Raw genomic sequence first — 27,586 nt, forward strand, 5'->3', positions numbered from 1 at the left:
TATTTTCATTATTAATTGATTTGATTAAATCTCCTCTAAGAAACATTCTGTGTCTCAGAAGATGACACAGTTTTTCGTAGGAAACTGGTAGAACTTTGCTCCCATTTTGGACTTGATCAGTAAAGAGCATTGCAAATATGCTCTTAGATCCATGATGTTGATATACTAATTTAGGTAACAGAACTCGGATGAAGCTTTAATTCCCAATATTCAAAACTGGTACATTGAATCCAGTAGAGGAGACATGTAGTTTTTTTAGTTCATTTTGGTTTTGTTTTCTACCTAGTTTTCAGAGTAGGCAATTGCATCTTTTTATGGTATAGAAATGAGGGTGTTTCTAGTGTTTTGGGCATTTTAGGATTCCAGCAAGAAGGTTTAGGACCCAACTGAGAGGAGGAGTTGACACAGGAACACTTCTGAGCAGTGCATGCTAACTTGTGAACCTAGTTTATGATCAGTCCTGCAACAGAAATAGTTGTATAATTTATTTTGCAATATGAGCTCTGACACAGATCTCCTGGAGCTTCTGGAGGGGTACAGCTTGGGGTGGCAATATATTAGTAGGGCTGCAGGATGATTAATGTCTTTTTTTTTTTAAAGCAGTGACCATTAGAAGGTGTGTCTGAGGTGTGGTTAGCAGCAGAAAATCAAGTTGTGCTCTGATATACAAAGCTGTGATGGCCCTTCTCTTCATATCCTTCACTAGTACGGGTTAGGATAATTAACTATGTAAGTTAATAGTCTGTTTTCAAATCCTCTGAGATTGCTTGGAGTCTTTCAGATCACATAAGTGGGCTTTGTGTCAGGCCTGTGTATTAAAGCCCTCATGCTTGGGTGTGAAATCAGCCCAGCTAACCTTTATATATGACCCCCCTCTTTATTTTTTTCAATGTATAATATATACCACTGTCTTGACTACCATCAGTCTCTCCAGTGGCCAATCTTGTGTTTCTGATGACTTGAACTGGGAGTGAGATTTCCCCCCAGAAGCCCCTGAATCTAGTACTACTTTGTGTCATGACAGACACTTAAGAGAAAAGGGACATTAATTCTGCATGTTTGCATTTGAACAGTGAACACATCATAAACCCTGTATAGCTGAGAAGCTGTACTCGTGCAAGAAAGCCACCACTCTTCCAGATAAACTCTGGCTGGAAGCTCACAGATGCTGTTCTGATGGAGAAACGAAGCTGCTGGGATGAAACCCCAAGCAGAATCTTTGCTATTTTGTCACATTAGAGAATTTACATTTAATAAAACCAGGGGCCTTGGGATGGAGGTACAGCATCTGCTGTGACAGTTTCTGTGTTACTTTTGTTGTTTGAGTTTTCTCGCTAAATAGTTTCTGTTCCAATAAATCCTTAATACAACAACTGCTTTAAAAACAATTGAAAATAAAACAAAAAGAGGAGTTTAAATTGCTTATGGCTTGCTTTGTATGGCTTCCAGGCATTTGAGCAATTTTGCTAACAAGTATCCTGTAACCTATTTCCAAAGGCCACTAGCAGATAATTATATTTGGTTAATTTACATACTTTCAGTTTATAATCCTAATTAGTTCTCCAACCAGTAGTCCCTAGGCAATATGTAGTCTTACCTCATTCTATTTGCTATCCCTAATGTGCAAGTTCTCTTCTTTTAATTTACAAAAAAATGCTGTTAGGTTTGGTTCAGGGCTTTCCCATTTCAGTGCACATCTAAACTGGGTGATTCCATGCTGATTTAAACCCTATTTGCAAATAAGTATTTTACATTTTTATAGATCTTACGTCCGGGAGACGTCCTGCAATTTAGGGAAACTGACCCCAGGTTGACACAGAGCCTATTTTCATTGCAAAGAATCAGGCCAAATTCTGCACCAACCTGTATCCAGGGAGTCCCACTGACATCTCTGGTTTGCCGAAGGGGCGTGCGTTGGCAAAGGATGGGGACTGAGGTGTTGGTCTGTCACCGTGTCGTGCTGCTACCACGGCAAAAGCGGAGATGGGGTGTGGGGCAGTAGCAATGAATAACGGCTGTGTGAGAGCCTGCGGGGAGCTGCGCACACAGGCTCTGTAAGAGGCTCTGGTAAAAGCTCTCAGGCTGCTTGGCAATTGCTTGTCCCCCCTTGGTGTATTTATGATCTCCCTGCGTACGTACTATTCTGGGATCAGTTATCACCCAAGCTTGAGATTCTCCTCTGCCACTTCACTGAGTGTAAAGGGAAAAGGAGGAGGATGGAAATGAACGTTTATGCTTTCAGGTGAGCAATGCTCCCTTTAGCTCCTTCCAGGTTTAAACGAACTTCAAAAAACGCTTGGAATGAGCCTCCCCAAGGGAAGAAGCACATCTCCTGGTGCTGATCCCTGCAGGAGTCTGAGTAACTGGGGTTGAAGTTGAGTGTCCAGCCAGGGTCGACCCGCCACACTGGGTCAGCATCTTGCTGTGGGACAGGACCCTGCGCTCAGGCTGTGAGGATGGCTCTCTGGATCTGCAGGGGTTGTGCCGCAGCTGGTGGAGAGCGTTGGGTTTCAGGGAAAGCCTGTAGTAAGACAGGAGACGCAATCTCCACTGTTGCATGGAGATTTCTTGCATCGGATGTCCTGTAGGCAACTAGAACAACAATTTCAGTTGTTATCTTTTAAGCACTTGGGGTATATACTATAATGCAATTGTTAAAAAAGCTGTTGGATGAAATATTTCCTCTTAGGCATCAAAGGCTGCAGCATCAAAGGCTGCTTTCTAGTCTGATTCATTTCACTGTAATGAGGTCAGGTTTGGACTAACATTATGGTAATTTCCAATGTTTCCTTGCAAGCAATAAAAAGACCCCAAATCTCCCTTTTCAACACTGCATTAAGTATTTTGATAAGGCAATGAAAAAGGGTGTGTGATAAGATAACTGAGAAAGGAAAAGGAAAATCTGCAGTTTGTAAAGCTTTTGCCTGGACTTCCAGGATAACTGATGGATTCTGTGAACTGATGCTAGTTAATAAATCATAGTACTAAAGGAGAGAGGTGATTTTTTTAGCTGACCAAAATAACAACAAATGTTTAGTGAGGAAAAAACTCAGAGGGGTGAGAATAATTCTTGGCCAATAATTTTATTTCAACATCTTAAAGAATGTAAATTTTATACTGTTGATGCTTTGGTGTAATTTCTACACATCACACTTGAATTCCCAATATGTTTCTGCTGTTACACACGTGCATACAATGCTCAGCATTTACGTAATTGATGCCTAAAGGAACCATTACCTGTGAAGTTATTCCAAACGAGCCTATTTTTATGAGGAACACCTTGATGATAATTCTTCCTCATTAGAGCATATCAAATCTTACTCTAGTATTTCAATGTAGACTAAAGATGGTTTAACTGCCTTTTCATGCCTGGTTTAAGGATCGTGATTCCGCACTAATCATAGCTGTGCCTGTGCATCTGAACTTCTGAACTTTAGGAGAGGCAGTAGTTTGCTATGGCTCCCACACCTGTAATTGGGATGAACAGAACATCAACTCAGAGTAAAGCAGATTTGGGACAGAGATAGCAAGTGTCTTATGTTGAAGGCAGTGTGTTGTGAAAATCGTATATTTTTCCTACTGTACCACTTGTGATGATAATGGCTGCTGGTATGCCAGGTGAAATCCTGGCTCTAACAAAGTCAATAGAAAATCTTTCATAGACTACTGTCGGACTAGTACTTTATCCCAAAGGAAAATATTGTTTGAAGATAAATTTACAGAGGCTTATTGACATGAGTGCCAGATTTCAAGGGGCAGTGACAATTTACATGGGCTGAAGATGCATTTTTGGGTATGTAAAAGAGTTTACTGTGGAAATATGGTAAACATATATTCAATGCTAATTCAGTGCTAGTCCACAAAGGGAGTGGAAAAAAACCCCCGAACAAATCTGTTGTTTGCTTCTTGATAATAGACAAAATAGGCACTGAGAAGCTGTTAATCTCTCCCCTTCCAGCATTTCACTTCTATCATTATGGTTATAATTTTTGCTCTGTGTAGTTACAACAGAAGAGTCCAGAACAAAAACTTAGAAGGGTTTGGGATCAAGTTTTCTGTGGGGGTAAGGGAAAGGAGAGAGGGGATGGTGAATCTAGGAGCTATTCATAATAAGTCTACATTACTTAATCCATCAGAATATTCCAATTTATATCTGAATTCTTAATTAGAAATAGAAAACAAGAAAAGGAGTGTGATACCTTGTTGACATTTAGTTTTTCTCTTTTTCACCATCTCTTTTAATTTATATATTTATTTGCTTTAATTTATATATGTTTTAATTTATGTATTGTCTGTTTTTAATGCAAACCCACACTGAAGTTTGTAGGTGGGTTTTATATACCACTAAGAAGCCACAAAACAAAGCAAAATAGGAGAGTAGTAGTCTTATTTTTTTCTCACTTACAGGTCATCTTAAATGCCTGGTGAGTTGAAGATACGCATTGCTTAATTCTACTCTTGATATTCTTTGTACTTCTCTCTTGCCTCTTCCCTCCATCTCTCCTTCCCTTAAGAAAACCTCAATCCAAATTCCCCCCAAAGTCAGGATACAGATTATTCTGTTAGGTTTGATTCCGTTAGGCTGTCCAGGCGTTTCTGCAGCACACAAGCTACCCTCGAGGAAAGAATACTCTACGTGGTGAAACCAGAAGGGAGTCAAAAGAATTTAAAATAGTTTGAAATATAAAACAATAATTTATTTGACTTCATTTTACTTGTTAACGTTTGTAGCTAATGAAGATTTCATGAAACTGCTTTTATGATTCAATACATTCCAATCTATAAAGCAAACAGTTACTACCATGGGCTTTTCAAATTCCACAAACTGTATTATATAAACAAATTAGCTGTACATGCACATTTTTTCAATAGGTTGCAACATTTGCAAACATGCTTTAAAATCCTTTAAAGCTGCAGTATAGTGTACTTTGCTTCAGGCTTTTCAGATGAAACCTACATACTTTCTTCAGAAACCTTAAAAAGAAAAATGTTTAAATGTTGAGCATAACTCTAAAAACTGCTGTTTGATAAATGTTAAATATTACAAGAGAATGACTCTAATTCTGAGTTTAAACCTTGAGCTAAATATTGATAAACAGCACTCTGTGTAGAAGTGAACAACAGCAAAATAATATCACAAAATATGGTTTCACAAAAAATACGTATGTGCAGTTGCTCTTGTGGGTTTTCTGCATTTTTTTTTAGGTAAAGAAAAGCATGGGTACCTTTTAATATGAATATAGTTTAAGCAAATTACCTGTGTAAGTATGGTTAATACATTTCTGATATTTAAACACTTCATGTAAAAGGTAACAAGTAAAAAAGTACAATCAGTATTGCAAAAAGCACTGCTAATATTGCCTTTGAAAGAGACGGGCAAGTTTCCTCTCCACTTTATAATGGAGATCCTGGCACCCACAGTTGTAGAGTTCAGTATTTGAACTATAAACTCGATGACTGTATCTTATATACAAAAATCTTGCCACATTGAACGAGGCATTGATTTCTACCCCAATGGTAGTGGTTTATGTACATAACTTAGCAATGGTGATTATACAGTAGTCACTGACAGGAAGGAATTGTACACCCGTGTGCCATCTGGTGACTTTGTTCCATGGGTTAGCAGTTCTTGGATTGTCATCCAATTGTCAAATATTTTTTTATTTCTCTTCTTCATCATTTTTTTGTGGCTCAGTTCAATGATATTCATCTCTTTCTTTTCTTCTGCACCTTGCTGTTCCTTTAAGCAATCTAACCTGCTCTGCATCATAAACTCACGCCTCCTCCGCTGCTCCTTCGCTTTCACTAAATGCTGCTTCCGTTCTTCCTTGCTCCAGTAACGGCCCATCTTCATTTCACTTATGGCGTCATCGTCGGTAGTCATACCGCTGCGCTCCTCCTTAATCTTTATGGCACGTTCTCTCAGCAGCCTGTCCCTGACTGGCCTCTTTGTAATGTAGCGGGTCCCATCGCTTCTGACCTTGACTTTCCACTCCATCCTCGGTTCGCTCTGGCTTGAATTAAAGTCTTTGCACATACTCACCAGACTCATTTGGCTCTGTGCATACTCCACTGCTGATTTCTGTTGGATCAGCTGCATGTAGCTCTGATAGTGTTGTGCGTGAGCAGGAATATGAGCGTGCTTATATGGAGAGTGATGGTACGGGGAGACATAGGAGCCAGAAGGTTTTTGACCATGAGTAGGGCTTTTGCTTCCATCACTGGCTTTTCTCTCCTTGCTTTCCAGCTGCTTGCCAAGGTCTGGATCTTTAGCAGAGGCATGGCATTTACCAGTGCTGGTTTCATGACTTTCTGAGCTAGCAAATAAATTCTTTTGGGAGACATTATATGCCACTGCCCCCTCATTACCTTGACAGTTAATGCCTTCTGCAGTTCTGCGCAGCGAATTGTCAGGGGAAATCTCCAGTGTGAGTGGTGTGCTTCGGCAGCTTTCCCCTGTGTTATATGCACTCGAGCTATCCTTGTCAGACTTCTCGGGAAGCTCCGTAATGTCTGAGAGCTCGTGCCTGCGAACATCAATGCTCGTGTTATAGTTGCGGAACCCGCTGTTATGTAGCATCCAGGGCTCCCGGTACTGATCTTTCAGCTGCTGCATTTTATGAGCTCTCACAATATTCAGGCACTCTAGCTCGATATTGCGCAGCTCCTCATTCAGCATCTCCAGCTCTCTGTCAACGCTTTCTTGGTCGCTTTTGCTCATATCCAGCGTGCTGTTATGATAATACAGACTGTAAGGGTTGGCAGACTTCACCTGGCACTTCAGTTCCAGCAGTTCCCGGAATCGCTCGCATTCATCTACGGGGATGCCAAGGAAGTCGACGTCTGTGCAGTCAGCCGAGATAAATGACTCGTTGCTGAACTGCATATCGCCACTTCCTAGGGTGTCATGACTGTAAGTCAGCTTCTTCTGGCTCCCTAAAGTGTTGGAGGAGGTGGTGTGATCATCCGCGTTGTTTTCCTGCTCGGAGCTCTCATCGTTGCGAGTGCTGTCGTCTGTGCGCCCCACGCCACTGTCCTTCTCATGCTGGTTAGATAAAATAGTGGCTGTATCTGTGGTACCTCCATCCTCCTCATGCTTCTTCTAACAGGAAAAATGAAAAGACAGAAAGAGAAAATTATTGCAAGGACATGAAATGTTTCAGGGTGTTTATTTTTTAATAGTTTTCTTAATCTCTCAATCTGTCACTTGTTACCCTTTCTGCATCTTTGTCTTTTACTTGTATGGAAAGAATATTACTAAGAACTCATAGAAATGGTGACCAAAAACACAGCCTGCTGTGGATGTCCTTTTCAGAAGAACCTGAGGTCTGCTTTTCAGTTATATAGCAACAATGGTAGAAGTCACGTTTTCAAAATGCTTCTTCTCCCACTTAGGTGCACAGAAGTATCCAGTTCTACTGTGGTGCCAAAGTGAGAATATGCCTCCAAAAAATGTGGATGCCACAGAGGATGTAGAGTTTTAGAAAAATCTAGACAAAAACCTATTCATGAACTCGTATGATTGCATTAATCATGGTAGAACAATGGGGAAATATAGGACCAAATCTGTGGCGCTGCATAAACTTTGCTATGTAAAAACTTTTTCTTTGCCTTTCTCCCCATATATAGACCTCATTTCAGACTTTGCTTGAGTTCCCCAGTTGGATTTTAAGGTTTTGGGAAGGAGGCTGTTTTCACTACCTGCATGCATATCAAATAGGAAATTTTGTAAGTTAGCTCTCTGCCTGCTCTATCTACTATACACCTAGCTTGTACTTCTCTCAGTGACCACGGCCAGAACGGTGGATTTCTTAGAACTGTGGTCACGTTGTCGTAAGAGGCGAAGTAAAGATTTTGGTTCCCAAGATAAAGTGTGTGGATAGTCATATCTTGACTTTACAGGAAGTCCTTTTGCCTTGATCGTCATTCGAGACACTAAGTGTATTCAGTCAAGCTCAATATTGGAATATTGAGTGCAATGTGAAGTTTTGACACCATTGCACAACAGAACGGCAGTACCTGCTGAAGCATGCTGGCAGTAAATTGCATTGCCTGGTGGTGCTGTTCCTCTAACATGTCCATGTGCAAGTCATCCAGAAAATCATTTCTGTCATCATCCATCCATCCTTCATCCAGCTATGTGAAAAGGGAGGGAAAAAGCAAACCAAATGTTGTCAAAAGAATGAAGACTGACATAAATTATGTTCCTTCTTTGTGCAAAATGATTGGGAAATCTTAGGAGATTCCTTCCTGTGACAGTGCTGCTGTGTTCTGGGAAGAAGCACACATCTCCTTGTGCGAAGTGTGGGTATTGACTGTCCTACTTTCCCCCACAGCCGCCTCCATCTCCAGCAGCATGGTTTTATCTTCAGCAGCCCTTTATATATGAAACAAACCCAGGCTTTTCATCCATGGAAATCTTTCTAAGAGTTGGGGCTGTTTTGGTTTGTGCGCGACTTGATTAGGATGTATAAAAATACTCCAGAGCCCAAAGCTTGAACACACCGCTTGCAAGGCAGCATCAAGGGCCAGAGGGAAAAATGCTTGCTAGGGGTCTGTAAGACTTTTTTACTCCCAGCTTCAGTTATCCCCAAGGGAAGGATCAGAAACATCTAGGCTAACAGGATAGTCACGAGCCTGACCCTGTGTCTCCAGGTGCATTGGCAAGGGCTGCTCTCGCAGCAGGAGGAGCAGAAACAGATCAAACAATAGTGCTCATGGCCGTTTGTTCAACATGTTTGTTGTGCTAATCCCTGCTCTACAAAGGGATCTGGTTCAACCTTTTATTACAGCTGAGGATGCTTCTTGACAGTATTTAACTACGTTAAGAGATGGTGTATAAAGGGCTAAATAATAGGTGTTTTAATGAATGAATAATCAATCGGTATAGGAATTAGAGTTCAGTATGTTCTTCAAAGCTATGGCTTGAAACCATCCATAATACCTTGCACTGATGTTTGTAATTGCATTGCAGAAGATATAAATCACCAAACGTCTTATAAATTGAACTTTAATATAAAAAAAATATATAAGTACCACGACTGCTGAATTCCATTATTTTAGACCATATACCTGTCCAGTCAAACTGTATTATACAGTTTTAGGTAGGTTAAAATTCTTCAGAACTGCGTTCTACAAAACAGCAACTCTTTTAATTAAGACTCAAGAGGTGTTTATTGTTGCTACAGTACCTGAATTTCTGGTCTTGCAACAAGTAAGGAGATATTCTTGCTCTCTTCACTGGTGAGAAGTGCCACAGCTTCTTCTCGGTTCTGCACCTCTATGCCATTGATCTTCAAACAAAAGAGCAACAGAAAGAAATCCTTTCATAGGGATACTTAAAAGCTGCTGAGAGGAGCTCTACAGAACTGCATGGCTGGCGCAGCACAGGCCAGGCACAGTCCCTGTTTTCACCTCCAGCCACGTTGTTCAGATAAGTGTTGGGCAAGTGTGTTGGTTTGGACACGTGAAGCTGTTCCACGCCTCTGCGCGTGATGTGCAGAACCTTGCTACGGGGACAGAAACTGGAGGAGAGTTGGGCAGGAGCAGAATCGTAACATCAGGTCTGGTGGGTGGAAAGGAACAGGAACATCCTTGTGTGGGACAGGTGAGGGTGTGGATGCTGCTCCCAGAGACTGAATGGGGTGTGGACCTCTACTCGTGTTAGTGTCTGTGCAGAAGATAGACCACTTCTAACAAAGCCCCTATGGTGTAGAATTGTTGCACTTGAAAGACAACTTGTTCTGGCACACAGCAGTGGGTGTTCAGCCTGCTGAACAAGTACTAACATCCCTGTGAGTAAATAGGGCAGCCTGGAGAGATTCTGCAAAGATGAATAATTACTTGGGCCAAAATAGGGTGTTTCTGTGGTAGAAGGAAGACTTAAAAATGTGTCACAATTTTGCTACAGAATATGTGCTGGAAACAGATGAAATCTGCTGACAAAATGCTTAGCCTGCAGGGTAGGGCCAACATAGGGCTTTACCTGGACAGGACTATCAAAATCTGACTGAGATATGGCAGAGGAAAGGGAAATATCCTCAGAAAGTTAAAAGGAAGCATATGAATACTAGTCTGAAGGGAATGCTTTGTAAAAATTATACTGAAATAAAGACATTGCAGCAGATTATAGTGTGTTAGCAGACTTTCAACCATTTACACATGTACCTGAATAATGCGATCCCCTTCTCGGAGTCGACCGTCTTTTGCAGCAATACTGTTGGGATCAATCTACAAAATAAGAGAACTGTGAGTGCTCTGGAGGTTTGAGATCTCAGTATTTACTTCCCCTAGCAAGCCCAGTATTGGTAATATGACTGATACTGTAAGTCAGTGTGTCTGTCATTGCTGCTATATCTGTGGTTGTTATGTCTCGCTTAACAATTACAGGACTTTTCCTTGCTCATGCCAGACAAAGTGAAATGCAAATTAAAATGATCAAGTCAAACCCAAAACATTTCTTCCTGAGATGTGTCTTCAGAGAATGTAGGTTTATCATGTTTGTATGATACTGAGTTACTTCATAATTTAACATTTTGCTTTACAACACAGTGCTCTGATTAGAACCAGTTCTTGCATACAGAACAGGAAGGATTATGTCTTAAGTGATGCATTTAAATGGAAGATTTTAGACTTAGTTACAAGTTTCTTTCCTCAAACTGCTGCTACTAATTTGAAATGGATCTGTATGATAAAAAGATTATGTATAAAATGCTACTGATTTCATGAAAGGTGGCAAAGAGAAGCAAATGGGCCCTAAATCTTTGTAAATAAAAATGTCTGTGGGTGGATTTTTTTTTCCATTTATATTGTTTCTGGAATAATTGAGAACAAAATTTTAAGGGGGGATATATTAAAAATACTTTGAAACTGTCATCTGAAATTGAATGCTGAGACTGTGTTAGAGGGAAAAATGAACACTAAATGTTAATATAACAAAGTTTTACTTCAGTGGATGCAGGATTTCACTCAGTTTGGAGAAGAGGAAAAATAATTAGATTTCTTCCAATTACTGCATTCTGGCTGTTTTTCGAACATGGTACAAACAGAAGACGCATGTCTTAAATGCCCAACACTGCTGTTTAAAAGACAAATTGTATCTCACGGAAATCAGCTCAATCTTACCTCACTCACATAAATACCCATGTCATCTTCATCATCCGTTCTGTAACACACAGTAAGGCCAAGCTTGTCCTGGCTGTTCACTCTATGTAAATCTACTTCCTGAGTTTAAAAAAAACCAAACAACAAAACAACCCAAAAACCCCAAAGAACAGGAAAAAAAAGAAAAAGGAAAAGAAAATACATTGTCAGTGAGACACTGGTGACTGAAGCAATTTTTCAAATACAGTGAAAATATTTTGCTTAAGTGATATAGTGGATCTCTTTTCACTTGTAGATGAGGTTAACTTACTGAGCAAAACGTGATTATATGCAGACAATCAATACCTGGGGCATTTTTGACCCTTCAATCAATATGAAGTCATTTTGAAAACAGACCTTTTATTGATCTTAAAGAAGAAAAATTGCCTATATTTCATGTAGTGGTAAGACTTCAAATGCTAAAATACTTATAAAGTATGATTTTGATATTTGCCACAGCTGATATATTTCCTTATAAGCAGGGAAATTTTCTGGCTTTTCAGAGAAAAATATAATACTCTATTACATTAACTTGTGTAATTTTCATGAAATGATGTAATAAATTTCTCAAAAGTGTGACTGAAGATCAATATATTGTCAGCAAAGCATTTGGTATCGGCAATAGAAATATAATAAGCACTTTAATATCTTGCAAGGGTTTGGTTTCAGCAGGTCATGGTTTATCATTCTAGTGCTCTTTGGTGGTCTTGTTAGTCTTGGAGACATTTAAGCCATCTTAAAAATATATGTTTTTCCTCTGTTGTTTTTCCACGTAGGTTCACCTGTGTTATTTTTTTCCCTACATTTGCTGCTGCTCTGTGACACTGGTTGGTATAAAGGGTTGTAAAACCCACAGAGATGCCCACAAGCTGTGGGATGCCCCTGGCTGGTGCACAGTCAGCGTGACCACCCACGTAGCATCTTTCAGCTCTGCTTTCTTGCTTCTGAGGGGCATCCCGGGACCCTAAGGACCCAGCTTCTTGCGACTGCTCTGTCAGTCCTGAGGATGCTGCTATAGGGAGGAAGGATGTTTCTTCACAGGTAGAGGTGTAATAGCAGCTGCGGTTATGGTTTTTTACTTCCCTTAGAAGAGTGCTTGGCAGTGAGCGAGGCTTTAAAAGGTCCTGCTCCTCTGCAGCTAACGCCAGGCAGGATGGAGGAGGCAGCTGTGGGGCTTGAGCCCTATTGCTGCAAAGGGAAAGAGTGGGACCAGGCAGAGGGGGCAAAGGGACACAGGCTGAGAAAGAAGGCATGGCCTGTGTGGGATCCGAGGGCTGTCCCAGCCCAAGGGCAGACCCTGAACCATGCGCTTCTGCTTGGACCTGTCCGTTCCAGGGGAAAAGTCCTGATAACACGACTCATTATTTCTGAACGTCTCTCTGTTTTGACCTGCGCTGTGCCATTTGTAAGGGGCAAGACAATAAAACAAGGTGATATGAATAATTTATTGGCATGTCTAGATGACAGCTGCCAAGATCAGCAATCTCGTGTTATTTACTTGTCAACATGTGTAATGTCTTTTTTTTTTTTATAAGAAACGTAGCTGTAAATGTCAGTGACATTTCAGATGGTATTTAAATGGCTTCAATCAATAGTATCCATGGTGAACTGCTGCTCTCTTTCTCCCTCTTTTGTTACTTACAGGTTTGAACACAATGCTTTAATAGTGGGTTTTTTTTCAGATTTCTAAAGCTTTGGGGGCTTTCTAGAGAGGAGATGGAAATTCTTCAGAAGAAAAGATGAGACAAAGTGGATTCGATTCTGATCTCAGTTGATCCTTGGGAATGCCACCACAGTCAATGTGTTTATTCTGCATTTAATCATGGTGCAAACTGGGGATGAGGAGGGAATTTGTGAATTGGGCCTAATGCAGGCCTAGAATGATTCCCATATTTCCTGCATACTTTAACAAAAAGATTTCATGTCTTCAGGAAAGTTTTTATATAGTTTAATGATTTGAAAATATGGCAATGAAAAAGTGGCAAGAAACCAGTGCTGTAGCTCTTTCTACTGTTTGTCATACTGGCTGTGAAAATTATATATATCATGTTAAAAAGAACCCTGTAAAAACAAACAAAAAACCATGGTGACTTTGGCCGTTATTTAACTAGACCCTCTGTAACCATAAGCACTTGCCAGCACCTTTTGGAGTGGAAGGAGAGGAGGGAGCAAACTATTAGTTTGATTCTTACCTGCCATGTGTTTTGAATAACAATAGGTGTTTTTCCAACAATGTACAACTGTAAAGGGTATTATTATAATTAAAAAAATAAGTATGGGTTTATTTTTAAAATGCACCATCCAAGACATCACCTGTGATATACTGGAAGGTAATAAATCATTTAGTAAAGTAAATAATATATATTTTAAAAGGAAAACAGATATATATTGTTTAAAAACACTCACAAATAAAGCAGCTAAAAGCTAAAGCAAACAAAAAATTTTTAGAGCAGGTGTTTAGAATCTGAATTTTTATGAGTAATTAGTTGACAGACTTACTCTTGGGTACAATCCCTCTAGTCCTTGCTAGGAACAGAGTAAGTGGGTTTGATGCTACCCAAATATGATAATTTTGTGAACTTAAAGATAGGAACAGCTGCTTTCTGTGGGTCTTTGCGTCAGTGAAGTTTTAATATAATCATAAAGGTTTGAAATATTTGAGAGATAAAAGTGTGCAATTCCAGTTGGAGTTGAAGAATCAACACCAGAATCTTCAAAGCAAAGCTTATTTTCCATTCAGAGTTGAGTCTGTGTAATGAACAGATACATAAAAGGGGAAAATAGAAAATTGGCACCTGCAAGTACAGGTATTATGGTAGCTTTTTTAATTGTACCAGGAAATAATTAAACACTAGGAATTAATATGGGCCTAGAGAACTTCGAAGGTGTAAGTTCACGTGTTTGCAATGCCACAGGACTTGCCATTTCTTACTTCTCTGTCTCCAGCATTGCACTCCTGGACAGCCCAGGGGCCTGATCCTGTGATGCTGCAGTGTTCTGCGCTCCTGCTGCAAGAGAGCAGCTGCTGCATGCACAGCAGCAGCTGGACTGCTTCCAGAGACCCTGCTAAACACGTGCTCTTTCAGATTAGTACTGTATAGTCTTGAGATGAAAGTATATTTAGTGCTCAACTGGGGCTCAGATACTATTGTAAGGAGCTCTGTATAAAATAACATGAAATGTATTGGCCACCTACATTGCAGAAGGGAGGCACTGAAGTATTCAACACCTGGTCTAGAACTGCAGAAATTAGCTAGCAGACAATGGTGGTATCCACGAAGTGTGATAACATTGAGGCTGCGTTAGCATGATAAATGTAAAAATTTCACATATAACTTTTACGCACACAGGTAATTAAAATCTGCTGCTTTAGATCAGGGAAAAGTGGCATTTTGAGAGATGTTCAAGAGAAGCATTTGTATGCTATTTCAAAATAGAGTCTGCACAAGAGAACTCTCTGAAAGATCATTGGCTCCGTATCAACTGTAGAGCCAAAGAGGGCTCAAAGAGCTAGTTGCTGAAATCCATATGGCATTTGTAGCAAGACAAGAAGAAATGAACATGCACTATGACATTATACCTGCAACCGCTCGTAATAATGAATTAGGAGTAAGTGATAATAGCAAATTAACCTCTGTAAGCTCAGAAGATCCTTCATTTGCAAGAGATTATTGAATTATAGTACTGCTGATTTAAAGTTATGGCCTGCCTGCAAATTTATAAAAATCAAAGTCCTTTCTCTAACAAGACAGAAATGAGCGGTAGAAATCTGAAATGAGAGGACAATGATGGGTAATAAAAGTTCAAACGTTCACAAAGCATTATCCAAAGCTTGCATGATAAGTACTCTGTCCTTTTGTCTCTCTCTGTAAAAAGTGGTGGGATATTTTTTTTGTGCTGGCTTCTGACATACCTGACCAGCAGGGCACACTTTTTTGCCATTCCATTAACAGGTTTCACCCAGAAAAGAATGTCAGGGAAATAAATATAAAGAACTATTTCCTTTTATACTGTGTGAGGCCTTCTCACTACCTTTTGGCAACTGACCCTGGTACAGCAGGAGGAAAACTGTTGTTCTTGCTGTCTTGAAGCTAAAGAAAGTGATCTTTACATTTGTCTTGTCACATAAATGTGGTTTTCAATCAGTAAAAAGCAAAAACCCCATCCCTCCACTTTTCAGAGAAGAAAATTTTATAGAACAGGTTTTCTTTCCAAAATTCTTTGCCCTAGAGAAGAAATAAAAATCTGTTCTTGTGCCAGCCCAGCTCTATGATGGTAATTCTCTGATGGACCATAAAGACTGGTCTTGCTTAAGTCACCAGTGGTGCTGGGGAAGGCTGAAGAAAAGTGCTTTCCACCCTGATGAAAACAGATTTAGGATGCCTAAGTAAGGTAACTTGAAGGCTGCCCAGGCTCTTTGCCAAGCAGATGGCCAATGGTCCATGATTAAGAGCTTTCCCATGCAGTAAGAGGTGTTAAGGCCAGGTTGAAGTCCTCTAGAGAGCTAAGGGAGGACAACCTTTCAGTATTAGCTCGACAGCAAGTTGAAATATTTTACCACTTTTGGCTTTGTTCCAAACACAGAACATAGAAATATTTGTCTTACAAAGTACAGTTGTGAAGCTGAAGGAAGGTACTGCTTTTTAAACCTTTACATATTTGATCACTGCCTGCGCAGGACTGCTAGGGCTGAAGTCCTTTGTGTTCAGAGACATAGTAATGCCTTGAGAAGCTCCTGATCAGTGCGACTCCCCACAGAGTGGGAGTTTTCATTGAGAAGAAATATATTCACATAAAAGATGCTTTCAAATGCTTTACAACCAGGATGGAATAAAAATTGCAGAGTGCCTGTGATGGAGCCTATGGATTCCCATGTTCAAATAGTTACCTCTCACTTCTTTCCCTCCCTTGCAAATAGTTTATTGGAGAAGTAAAAGAAAATTTTCAACCAAAGTAGCAAAGTACAGTAAAGGGGAGAGCTTGAAACCGTGTTTATTCAGCTTTTATTTATGGTTTCCTAAAAGCAGTGAAGTATTAATTTCAAATTTTGAAGCACGGATTTTGGTGCTTAGTGTTAATTTTTTGCTGAACAGATGTTGTGGTTTCGTGTCGGGAACACTGTGGGAGCTGTGCACTGGGAGGGCAAAAAGCTATTTGAATGAATCTGTTGTCCTTCTACAGTCTTTTGATGTGAAGACTTCACTTCTGTCTAAGATAGAGTGAGAGTATCAGAAGGGAGATTTCTTAGCAGTCAGTGAACATTTCATGTAGTTTTTCATCTCCAAGCTTTACTTAGTCTCAACTAGCCTTTCAGCTGAGTTCAGTTCTCTACTTAGAAAGAAAACAAGATCTGCATACAAGTTGCATATAGGAAAGGGTAAAGACACAAAATCAAATAGGAGAGAACAAGCCCCCTTTTTGATGTAGAATGTTCTCCTTTGTAAAGGGAGAAAATTAACACACTGAGAAAGCCCTCACTTGGGCTGTGTGTCTGACAGCTGGACAGACTTGTTTGAATAAACATATTAACGCATAATGCTGCTGGGGAATCCTGGAGTGACATTATTCTTCCTTTATGAGCCTGAAATGACTTCTGGCTGGGCCTCTGTGAAGAATGAATGTAATTTTAATTTATAATAAAATAGTAGTTCAGGATTTAGTCCCTCTTTCCTTGTGGCATGTGAACTTCAAAAGAAAAGAAATGGAATTTATTTATTTTTGTAGTAAGGAATATATGGCAGTTACCTCTGAGTCATCAATTTTAAGATAAATGTTGAGAGAGAAAACTGAGAACACAATTTTGGCGTCTCGGCAATACTGCCAGCATAAATTCCTTCCTATGGATATTTACATTAGAAGCTTGCTGTGAACTTGGGTATTTCACTGTTTTTGTCTTGTTTACTTGTTACAAATCACTAACCAGTCAGTTATAGACCATAAAAGTTTAGATGAGGAGCTTCTGATTTAAATTCAAAGCACATTTTATGGACATAGAAACCTAGAAGGCTGACTTGATGGCTTTCTTACTTTAGACATTCCTGCTGCAGTCAATGAAACAGTGCCTTTGTGGTCTTTTAAAACATATCTATCAAAAGGCAAACAAAAAAGCAACTAGCCAGTTGAGTCCCTGTTAGCACTTTGACCTTACCATTGATCATAGTCTCTACAATTTGAACAAGCATCTTTAGTGGTTTTTAAGAAATACTGTTAGGCTACAGAGACTTTTCTAATGTTCATCTCCCTGTGTTACTGAGCTGATCACCTTTTGCCATCAAGTACTATATCAATGTCAAAATTATTAATGTTGTGGTTTAAGGCATATTAACGTCTGGCTACTGAAGTGCATGTGTTTAAACTGTTTTCAGCTCAACTGGTTGACCTTCTAATGGAAGCAATATAATTTATCCACAATATTAGATTTCCTAAAAGATAGATTTTGAAAAGATACTGGCAGCAAATACTAATTTGTTCTACATTTTCCCTTAAGACTGAAATCTATATTGTATTTGTTTTTATTTAAGAAAAAAAAAAAAAAGGCACTTTTTTGAAAAGTAAGGCCTTGAAGTCTGCTAAACAGCATTTGTTTTACTGGCACTTTGATTTTATCCTGACTTTGATTTGCGTTTGTATACAGAGATGAATTACTACCAGATCTGCAGAATCTGAGAACAGCTTGCAAACTTTTTACGGGGTTTTAGTCCTTGATCCTGCAAACACTTTTATAGAAGGAAACAACTTCGTGCTCATAGAATGACTGAACTCTGCTCCCATTGAAGCTGTTGATAAATCTACCACTGATCTAAACAGAGCTACAGACAGGTCAGCATCGCTTGCTTTGACAAATAAGCGTTAGCAGGACCAGGATCTAAGAAATAGAAGTGCAAGCAAGCTAAGAGTAAACTATTCACTTACTGATAATCTTGAATGGATTAGCTGGGTCAGACACTGCTGGCAGTATTTAGAAGTATTTTTTACTTTACTGCTATTTATTACAAACAATTAAAACCACTTCAGTGGGTCAGGATCGTTGCTTAAGTGTCCTGCAGAACTAAGGCCCAGAATTTCTATGCTGTACGCTGAATGGTTGGGAGCAGATTATTAAAATTAAGAATGAGAAAACTGAAGATGAACTTCTGATGGGATATACAAGTATTAAAACCACAAGTGATTTTTAAAGATTTGGCAGGGAAATGGACTTGCATACCTTCATGACTGGTTCAACTTTTATTATCTATAATTTCATATGTATACATGTGTAACTTTTCAGTAATGAAAGGGGAGGAACGGCTTAGTATAGTGGCAAATCTATTCTGGTCTTGTAAACTTAAAATACTTCTAAATTATATGATTGAGAACATCTGTCTCTCAGCTGGGGAGTATTTAAGGGAAACTCACACATTTTTACTGTGACTATGTGGAACAGGTCCTGCCACTCAGCAAATTTGCAAAGTGTTTCAGATTTTCAGAAAGTCTAAATCAGGATGGTTATACAGAATTTAATTAATGGAATCAATGACTTCAATATTTATGTTAATTTGTTAGCTGAAGATCTGGCTTATCAGCCCATGGCACACAGTTAAATATATTTCTAAAAGTATCAGGTTTGCAACCTGCAAGGTAACTAATGAGCAATGTTATTACAAACACCTGCTTTGAAATGTCTTTTCACTTTATATACAATATAAAGACAGTGATGTACACATGTTAAACTGTCAGTAAATGAAATAGTTACTAAAGACTAAGCACCTCTAATTCCAACTCATCTCGGTCCATTTCTTGATGAATTCCTCCCATGTAGTCATTTGGGTCATAGTATTCATGCACTGATGGATGGCTGGAAAAAAAAAGGTATGTTTTAGGACAGCACTCAGTACTCTAGTTAGCATATTAATCCATTCCAAGCTTACAGCAAGTTATCGTGAACATGATGGACTAAAAACCACACCAAGAAGTTGCATGTGGTTAATCATATACACTATACCATTTATGCCAATAAATGTATTAAACAAAAATTACAGGTATTATAAGAGGAGCCTAAAACATTTGGCACCTGATGATCAATGAGAGAAGAGTCTTAGCATTTATTAATGATTTTTCTCCAAATGCAAAGCTGACTTGGAGAAAAAACATACAGAGAGAATAGCGGCAAAGTAGGGGAAGCGGTTACAGGTATTTGCTAGGGTTCAAGATGAGAGGGAATACTAGATTATTTACTTGTGGTCTTATGTTATTTGCACACATGAAAGTAAAATCATTCTTGCCTAGCTGCTTGGCATTTTTACTTTGCCACCACAAATACTTTGTATTATAAAAATAATTTGCCACCCAACTATTTGGATCAACAGCATTCTGTTGATTGATTTGAATGCAGTAGGCTGTGCATAATGATTTACATACTATTTAAATATGCACCACTCTTCATATTGCTATTCGCTATTGGCATGCTGCTTTTTACAACTCGAGCTCTCTGACAGTTTCACTGTCTGTACTTTGGAAGTTGTAAGCAGTGTATTGCTTGTGATCGCTTTTTTCTATGCTGGAATTTTTTTTCCTGCAATGAAAGTAAACTCCCTTTAATTCTCTGTTAACTAGATACATGTTTCTTTGTAAGTGTGAGGCTATTTATGTAATAGCATCTGCTAATTGGCTAAGATACCCAAGTTGTTATACATAGGCTAGATTAATTTGAATGGGATTGGGAGAAGGTACAGAAAGCATTAGGAAAAAAAATGACTGTTTGCTTGCACATGCTGGGTGACAGCATACTTGAATAGCTAACTGTCTGTATACGTAGGGATAGGCGTGAGGCAGTTTATGTGGTTAAGACCAACATCTACAACTCAGAGTAAGGCCACCAAATACGCCAGCAGTTGGAATCTATGCCTAACGATTAAGGGGCGATACGAAGTTACTTGATAGGACTGAGCTGGTGTTATGCAGGCATGTTGCAACCTAAATGATTCATCATTAATTAATCTTTGCCATTTTCCTAATGTAATTGGTTTTGCAGTTGGAAAATTGCAGGTATTGAAAGCCCCTCTTGCAAACATGTTTGGGGGTATGCAGTATAGCTGCTCTAAGAGTAAGTGTGTCCTCTCCACTGTGCTCTAAGCCCTGCTGCTTGTTCACTGCAAACAAGCTCAAAGCTACAGCCTTTTGTCAAACGTTTCCACTAAAACATGCAGCTGTGCTTGAATTTTCAATAGGCTGGGAATAGGTGGCCATGCAGTAATATCCACTGGAACTATCTTTCAAGTGATCAGCACTGAGAGTCATGAAAGGAACAGACATTGCACACAGAAGCTCAGTTCCTGGCTGAATGTGTGAATGTTAACAGGCCGTGAAAGTCACTTAGGAGCAGTACAGGGTCAGTGCCTGTTTGTAGTTAAACCTTATTTCCTAGGAGCACTGACAGGGATATCTGGAGAGGCGCGCTGGGGTACGTTTGTGTGCCGATCAATGTTCGCAGCTCAGGCTGTCTGTGCGTTCCCCTTCGAGAGCTGTGCTGCACAGCCAGGACGTGCGCACTAGCACTGTCTCTCAGGGTGTACAGGATCATCTCAAAACCAGGTATTGCTGTGGATTGACCAGATCACGGTCTCTCATGCACAGCAACTGAGACGTTCAGAATCCTTTCTATTGCTTTTCCCCTTGTGGAGATGCATGGCAAGATGACAGGCAATTTGCATGGGCTCCTTGGGGAGCTGTTTTCCTCTTGAACAGCATGTGAGGGTGTGGGGTGTGTGTGCCAGGAGATAATTGTCATTTTTATTTGTAAGTACAAAAGCATCAAACTACCATTAACAATAATTAAAATTTGATTCTAAAACATCCATGACAGCACTAGTAAGTAATTTTAGTTCTAGAAAATAATTTATTTGAGTAACATGGCTGCAGGGTTATAATAAAGTAATTAATACACTGGAACAGAATGTAGCAGCTCTTAGCATTACACAATTTATGGCAGCCATAAAAAATAAAGTTAAAACATAAGCAACCCAAAGAGGCAGTGAGAGGTATTACAAGAAGCAATAACTTTATCCATCAAATGCCAGCAAAAAATGAGCTTTTACGAGGCCATGTTGTGACTCAGTGGCATTACTCATGTGAGTAATGGCTTACTAATGTGTAGAAAAAATGAAAACGTTTTGAGTTATGGCTCCATGGTGTATGAATCCTGACTACTTCTGGAAGTACATGTTTACCAGCAAGTAAAGGTGAGTTTGTGAACTACTTCTAACATGTCACATTAAGGAATGCAAGGATTTTCAAGGGCTTCACAAACTGTTACTTACTCTTCAGGTAGAAGGTATGGGTCTAGCACAGAGACGGGTGGAGTAGGTGAGCCCATCTTGCTTAGAGCCATGATGTGTTCAAAAGTGATATCTGTCTGTGTGCCCACATCTACCAGCTGAGAGTCGTGAGAAGGAGTGAAGACCTTGGTGCGTGGAGTTCTTCTCAGGACCTGCACCACAATGGGCTCCTTGGCTGTTTTGAATGCTTCTACTGCCTGCTCGTGTGTTGCTTTAGATAAATCCTTCCCATTGACCTGTGGGAAGAAAGCAAGCAAAGCAATGAGAGAAACAGTCAAAGTGGAGGATATCTTTGTTAGTTTTGGCTGTTAATTTATGTCTCGGCTTCCATCTAAAGGTATACGCAGCAAGCACTAGGAACTCTTTATGCAATGTTACGCATCTCTCATTTTCTCCTTGCACTACAGTAACTTTACAAATCCTATGCTCTGCTTTTTATTTTGACAGTTAGATTTTACTGGGCTCACTCTTTGAGCTAAAGTACAAACCAGCATCTCATTTGTTTCTTGCAGGTTAGAATCCCTCAGCCCTTGTTCAAACAGAACAAGTTATTGATTCTCCTGTAATTTTTCTAGTTTTTTTTTGTTTGTTCTTTAATCTTTTAATGTTTTTGCTCAACAGAACTACTGGGACAAGATCTGAAATTACAAAACCATGTATTTGTGTCTGATAAACAATTTTTCAGATGAAACATGGTGGTAGTACCCAGTCACTGTAATAAAAAACTGCATTTTAGGGATGGGTATGGACATCATACTAGGATAGTGAATAGAAATAATAAGGAAAAAACAATCACGGGCTTTTTTTCGAAGTAACTTTTTGTCTGTGTAGCTTGGCCATTTCCCATCCCCAGATCTTGCTACCTTTGTCTCGTGGTTGAGTGAATACTTACACATAACAGAACACCTTTACTAAACATGACTGAGAGACCCCACTGAGAACTACCAGTACCAGACATGCCAGGCTATGGAAGGTGGGGGTCTGAAAAGAGAATCTGAACACAGATTCCTCCTCTCTCAAAGGACTGAAGCTTCTGTTCACAGCAGCAAAACCAAAATGAGGCATTCACTTCCATACACAGTTTCAAATCTTTGGCAAGCAGAGGTGTCCTTCCTGATCCAGAGAGGTCTTGAGCACGAGCACTTCAACCCACTGTGGCTTTGCATTTCACTCATGCTTAGCTTCCTTCCTCACATGGTTTCTAATGAATTCTTCCCTAAGTATCTAAGTCTACCCAGGGGCTGTGGAAGAGATGAGGTCATATTTGTCAGAATTTTTATAAAGCTGCAAAACCATAGTTCTCATTTCGAGTTTTGATTCGTGAGAAATTTTAATGTTTCTGTGTGTCTCTGACTGTACGGATTGTAATTTTAAGGGAGCTGAACGCAGTGAACAGTTTGGAATGAACTGAAAAAAAGGGAACTGTGGTGAAAAGACTGAACGTGTGCCCACTTCCTGCTGTTTCCAGCCTAACATGGAGATTTCTTTTGAAATTTGGCCTGTTTGTTGAGACATCTGCAAATCCAAAAGCTCTATGGGCTCATATTCAAAAAACTGTATTACAGAAATAGTGGGAACCACTGGGAACTCCACTAAGTCTTTATCCTCTTTTAACCTGCAAACTGTTGGCATTTTAATACAGTTGAAAAGAAACCGTTGAAGAGAAGCTGCCCCGAGCAATCTGTTTCTGAAAGCTCTAGAGTGAAATTACGATCCTAAAGCATCATGGTATCGTATAATTGTTACCATGTTCTTTGGACTGGGGCAAGTGTTGGCTGACATGTAGAGCTAAACTGCAATTTGAGATCTGAAGATGCTACTAGCACTGACAGTGAGGGCCCCTATCATGAGTCCTTCTTGTCAAAGAGCATACTTCGTTGATATATTTTCTTGAAGGATGTCTTATATTGTACTCTTTCTAGTCAGCTATTCACTTGATAAACTGCATTACTGTATATGTAATCAGAGGTGTGAGTTGCACAGTGGAAACTGTTGCCTTCTGCATGGAAGTGCATGGTAGAGTAGCCTATTTTTTCCAAGGCATAAAAATAATGAATTGCCTTAATTGGACATAGATGCAATAGTGTCCAGCCTCAGGTATTAGTGGTGACTGCTACTTTGTCATTTAATCATTTTTGTACATGTCTGAAGCGTACGCTAATGTGGTGACTCTGCCACATTAGCTTCTTGAATATGTTTGAAAAGTTTAAAATATACGTCCAGACTCTGCTATCTTTATTTGTATCAGATTGCACTTAGTTCACACTGTGCTATGCCATGTTTAGTCCCATTAAAGTAAGTGGGGCAACTGAAGGAGTAACATTACTCAGTGCAGTAACTGAATTTAGCCCATACTTAAAGCATTGCCCACAGCAAAAAGCTGGGTGATAATAAAGAGGGTTAACTCAAGTGCAGAATAGATTGAAAAGGCTAAATTCCTGCTGAATTACCTTGTGCACATAACACTCTTTATGCTGTCATCTTTGGTTTATCTCAGAGGGGTGATGACACCAGTTTTTTTTGTTAAGCCAGCTGAGAATGGAAGGTGTTAGCATTACATTTACATTACACAAACACTTGTATTGAACACAATTGCTCACAGTAATGCATAGCATGTAAAGTTTGGCCTGGTCAAATTAAATATCATTAACTCGCCCAATTGAGCAGATTACTTTAAAACAATTTGTACAGCTGTAAAATTAAGTTCAGTGTAATGTTTTCTCTGGAAAAAGGAAATGCTGATTATGGTTCGAGTTTTATTATTTGCTGCAAATTAAATGTTGCACATTTTACTGTGTGCATCCTAATTTCTTTCTTTTTTTTTTTTTTTTTTTTGGTACAACTAAATCCAACAAGCAGTTAAAAGAAAAGAATCTAAATTGCAGCAAGTGTAGTGTTTTTCAGAAATGTGCTCAGAATAACTTTTGAGCAGGAAACTTTTTATGTGAGCTGCTTTCTACATCTTTATGCTAAAGACTGGTAAAATCATGCAAAGGATAGCTTTCCAGTTTATTCCCCAATATTGTAATGAACTTGGATTGCAGACAGTTTAGTACAGGCCTGCATTTTAGTTTAGGTTCCTTAGGACACTTTATTTCTGCAAATCTGTGGACTGGCATCCTCTTTGTGCTTTCATATGTAATTGTTTTATAAATAATCACAACTTCAAAGTCAGGTTGATGTCATGCAGAGAACAGGAGGTAGTTGGACTGTATCATAAATTGTTACCACAGGGATTATTTCCAAGTAGTATCCTGACTACATTTTCTACAGGCTGATAATGCAGTGAAAAAGAGAAGCGCTGCATAGCCAGGCAGAAGGACGTGAGACCAGATCCTTAGAGTTAGGGAGAAGAGGCAGCTAAATTTTAATCTAAAACCTCTCCTCCTGCAAAGGGGACCTTGCGTAGAAAAGGTTTGTGACTTTCTGGTATTTGGCTTTTCGGTTGAGACTCAGCATTTCCTAGGCGTGCCTACTGCCGCCGCCGAGTTCCCTCTCCGGCCGCAGAACTGATACATGGGGGTTTTCACAAACGCCCGTTCACCAGTGGCTTAACTGTAGATACTGTCCAGTGAATGAGACTATTGAGGAGCATGTGCTCATCCTGTTCTGCTTCATTGGCTACAAGGATAGTCCCAGTGGAGGGGCTGGAGAAAACCTGGGGCCAGGGGCGTCAAAAGTGCTGTAAGTAATGGCATCAGGGCTGCTCTGCTAGAACCTTTCATCTTGTAGTGCTGGCTCCAAGTCAGAATTGAGCATGTCACTGGGTATTTGCATTCAACAATCTGCGCTTGGGCATTTCAGAATACTAGGACTCTGCAGAGCATGGTAAATAAATAACTCTAAAAGGGGATTTATATTTGATGTATATACAGTTTTATATCATGGGTTTGATAAGATGGCAATGATTATAGTAAAATGAAAGCATAACTCACTGTATTGTTGTTATTATGGGTTTTTTAGTATTTCCCATCCCAGCACATCAATAATATAATTTTCCATTGAAGGGACATGAGGATGGGAATGCTAAAATATTTGGATAATGAAAACTAGTAATTCTCAAGTCTGCTTATGTGTAACAGAGCTAAACTGCTTTTTTGTCTAGAAAAAGTAGCAGGTATTGGTATTTTATTTTTAGTAGCACAAAACTGATGGAGAAGAAAAATATACTGGGACGATATCTCAATGGCCCGATTTCTGGTGTCCATGTAGAATTGGTACTTGTGCCTGATTTTGAGTCCTTCTGAAACTTTAGCAAATAGATGATATTAAGATGTTTAGTTTCTATCTGGAAAATTTGTCACAACTGACAAACAATTATTCCTAGTGTTTAAAAGTCAATAAATATATCTGTACAGTTTCACTTTGTTAAAAGAAGTGGCTCTATAATCATAGACTTTATTCCTAATGCTGCTGAATTATGCTCAGCAAAATTCTTCCTTATAAATAGTTACATCTGAAATAACACAAGAAAAAAAAGAAATCCATGCATATGAATACTTCAGAAGACTGCCAAAACCTACAAATATGCATAATTTCTTAAGAACCTTACATGCCATGTGACAAAGACAATGGGATCTTTCATGGCACAAAAGATGGATAAATTAACTTGTCTGAAATGTTGAAATGCTTAGCTTTTGGACCTTCTTTGCATTGGAAATATATTGAATATGAAGAAAGCTGTAGTTTAACTGAAGTGTATGTAGTTAAACTGAACTGAATGGACCTTGATGAAATTTGTGGTGGAGCCAGATAGTAGGCTTAGCTACTGCAATAGACACAGAGATAAATACTCTGAATTAAGACCATACAGTAAATAAGGAAAGGATGCTTCAATTTTTTAAAATAGAAATTATGTAATGATTATGAAATAGAATAGTATTTATAGTATTTTAATTTATAGTATAGTAATTTAAAGTATATACTGTATGTTATAGACTTCTGCACAAAAGTAGGCTGCAGAGAGCACACTACCTAAAATCTACATTGTAAAGGCAGCAAGAAATCTATAGATAAACATGGCGTAATCCTGTCTGGGAGGTCAGTGTCTCCTAGATGTTTTCTTTTAATACTTGGAATGAAAATAAAATAGTCACTTCAGCTTGATTTGATGCTCACTAAAGTGACTGGGAGTTTTGCCTTTGCAACGCCTTAGTTCAGGCTCTGACTGAAACAGAGGTGAGTCCAATAGCAAAGCAAGATGTTACGAAGCGGAGCATGCCATTGGCATTCAGCTGGCATGGCCAAACTCTGATAATGGAAAGGAAAATGCTGTCATGGTCAATTAAGGTAAAATGTGATACATATTCATAATTGAGAAAAAGAGAGATGATGCAACAAGGTATAATAGGGGAGGCCATGACACAAATCCAAATGGAGAGTCCCACCAAATAAATAAAAGGAAATGATGCCTTAAACTCTCATTTCAATCATGGGGCTTTCACTAATTCCTATTTCCAAGAAGTAAATGTTGAGAAAAATAAACAGGAATTAATAAATTAAAAAAAAAGGCAATATGCTGTATCTGGCCAAAAGACGGAAGCAGCAGATGAACTTCACTGTTGAACTCCAAACATCAGGTGAAACTGCTGAAGAACACAGCCCATGACGGTTAGGAGATGTAAAAGCAACAAATACAATGTGACTATACTTTAAGATCAAACTTCTAAGAGTTGTGAAAAAGTCTGGAAAAGTTTGAGTGCTGCCTTGGAGATAAATGAGTAAAAAGTCTAGTAGGATCTTGCTGGGTGTAGTGTTGGTAAGACCCAAGTGCATTCCTGAGTCTGTTTTCAAATCTCTCTCGCGTTGGTAGCTACTTACTAAGTAGCTTGCCAGATGCAACATATTATGAACCTGCATCATCTAATGTTGGATGCATATGTATTATTGAATATAGGATGCTACAGTACACATGGCCAGTAGAGGAAGAGAAAGAACAAATCAGTGATGGGTGAATCAACAAGGAAAGAAGGAAGAAAAACAGGAAAAAACCCTGTCATTTTGGCTTGTGAAGAATTTGCACTACCTAGCTAAGACATGGCTTTCCATGTAATTTTACAGTGCTGCGTGTAAGTTGTTGGATATATAACGGCTTTTCTCTCTGTCAGAGCTGTGCGAGGCATTTGGCATCC

At 39.2% G+C, this 27,586-nt stretch overlaps 1 protein-coding gene across 3 annotated transcripts in view; it reads right to left on the bottom strand.

Moving 5' to 3' along the window:
• Window positions 1-3,067: 3,067 nt before the first annotated feature.
• PDZRN3 (PDZ domain containing ring finger 3) overlaps window positions 3,068-27,586 on the bottom strand; it is a 149,978-nt gene continuing 125,459 nt past the window's right edge. For all 3 annotated transcript variants that reach the window (XM_030043762.1, XM_030043764.2, XM_030043763.2), the window contains 7 exons: window positions 21,438-21,691; window positions 18,889-18,976; window positions 11,125-11,223; window positions 10,168-10,230; window positions 9,192-9,293; window positions 8,020-8,136; window positions 3,068-7,102 (listed from right to left, as the gene is read on the bottom strand). In XM_030043762.1, the coding sequence (XP_029899622.1) occupies window positions 5,552-7,102; window positions 8,020-8,136; window positions 9,192-9,293; window positions 10,168-10,230; window positions 11,125-11,223; window positions 18,889-18,976; window positions 21,438-21,691 (2,274 nt within the window). In that variant the 3' untranslated portion in view covers window positions 3,068-5,551. The remainder of the gene's footprint in view (window positions 7,103-8,019; window positions 8,137-9,191; window positions 9,294-10,167; window positions 10,231-11,124; window positions 11,224-18,888; window positions 18,977-21,437; window positions 21,692-27,586) is intronic.

This window comes from Aquila chrysaetos, chromosome 20 (assembly GCF_900496995.4).
Source record: "Aquila chrysaetos chrysaetos chromosome 20, bAquChr1.4, whole genome shotgun sequence".
NCBI classification, from domain to species: Eukaryota; Metazoa; Chordata; class Aves; order Accipitriformes; family Accipitridae; genus Aquila; species Aquila chrysaetos.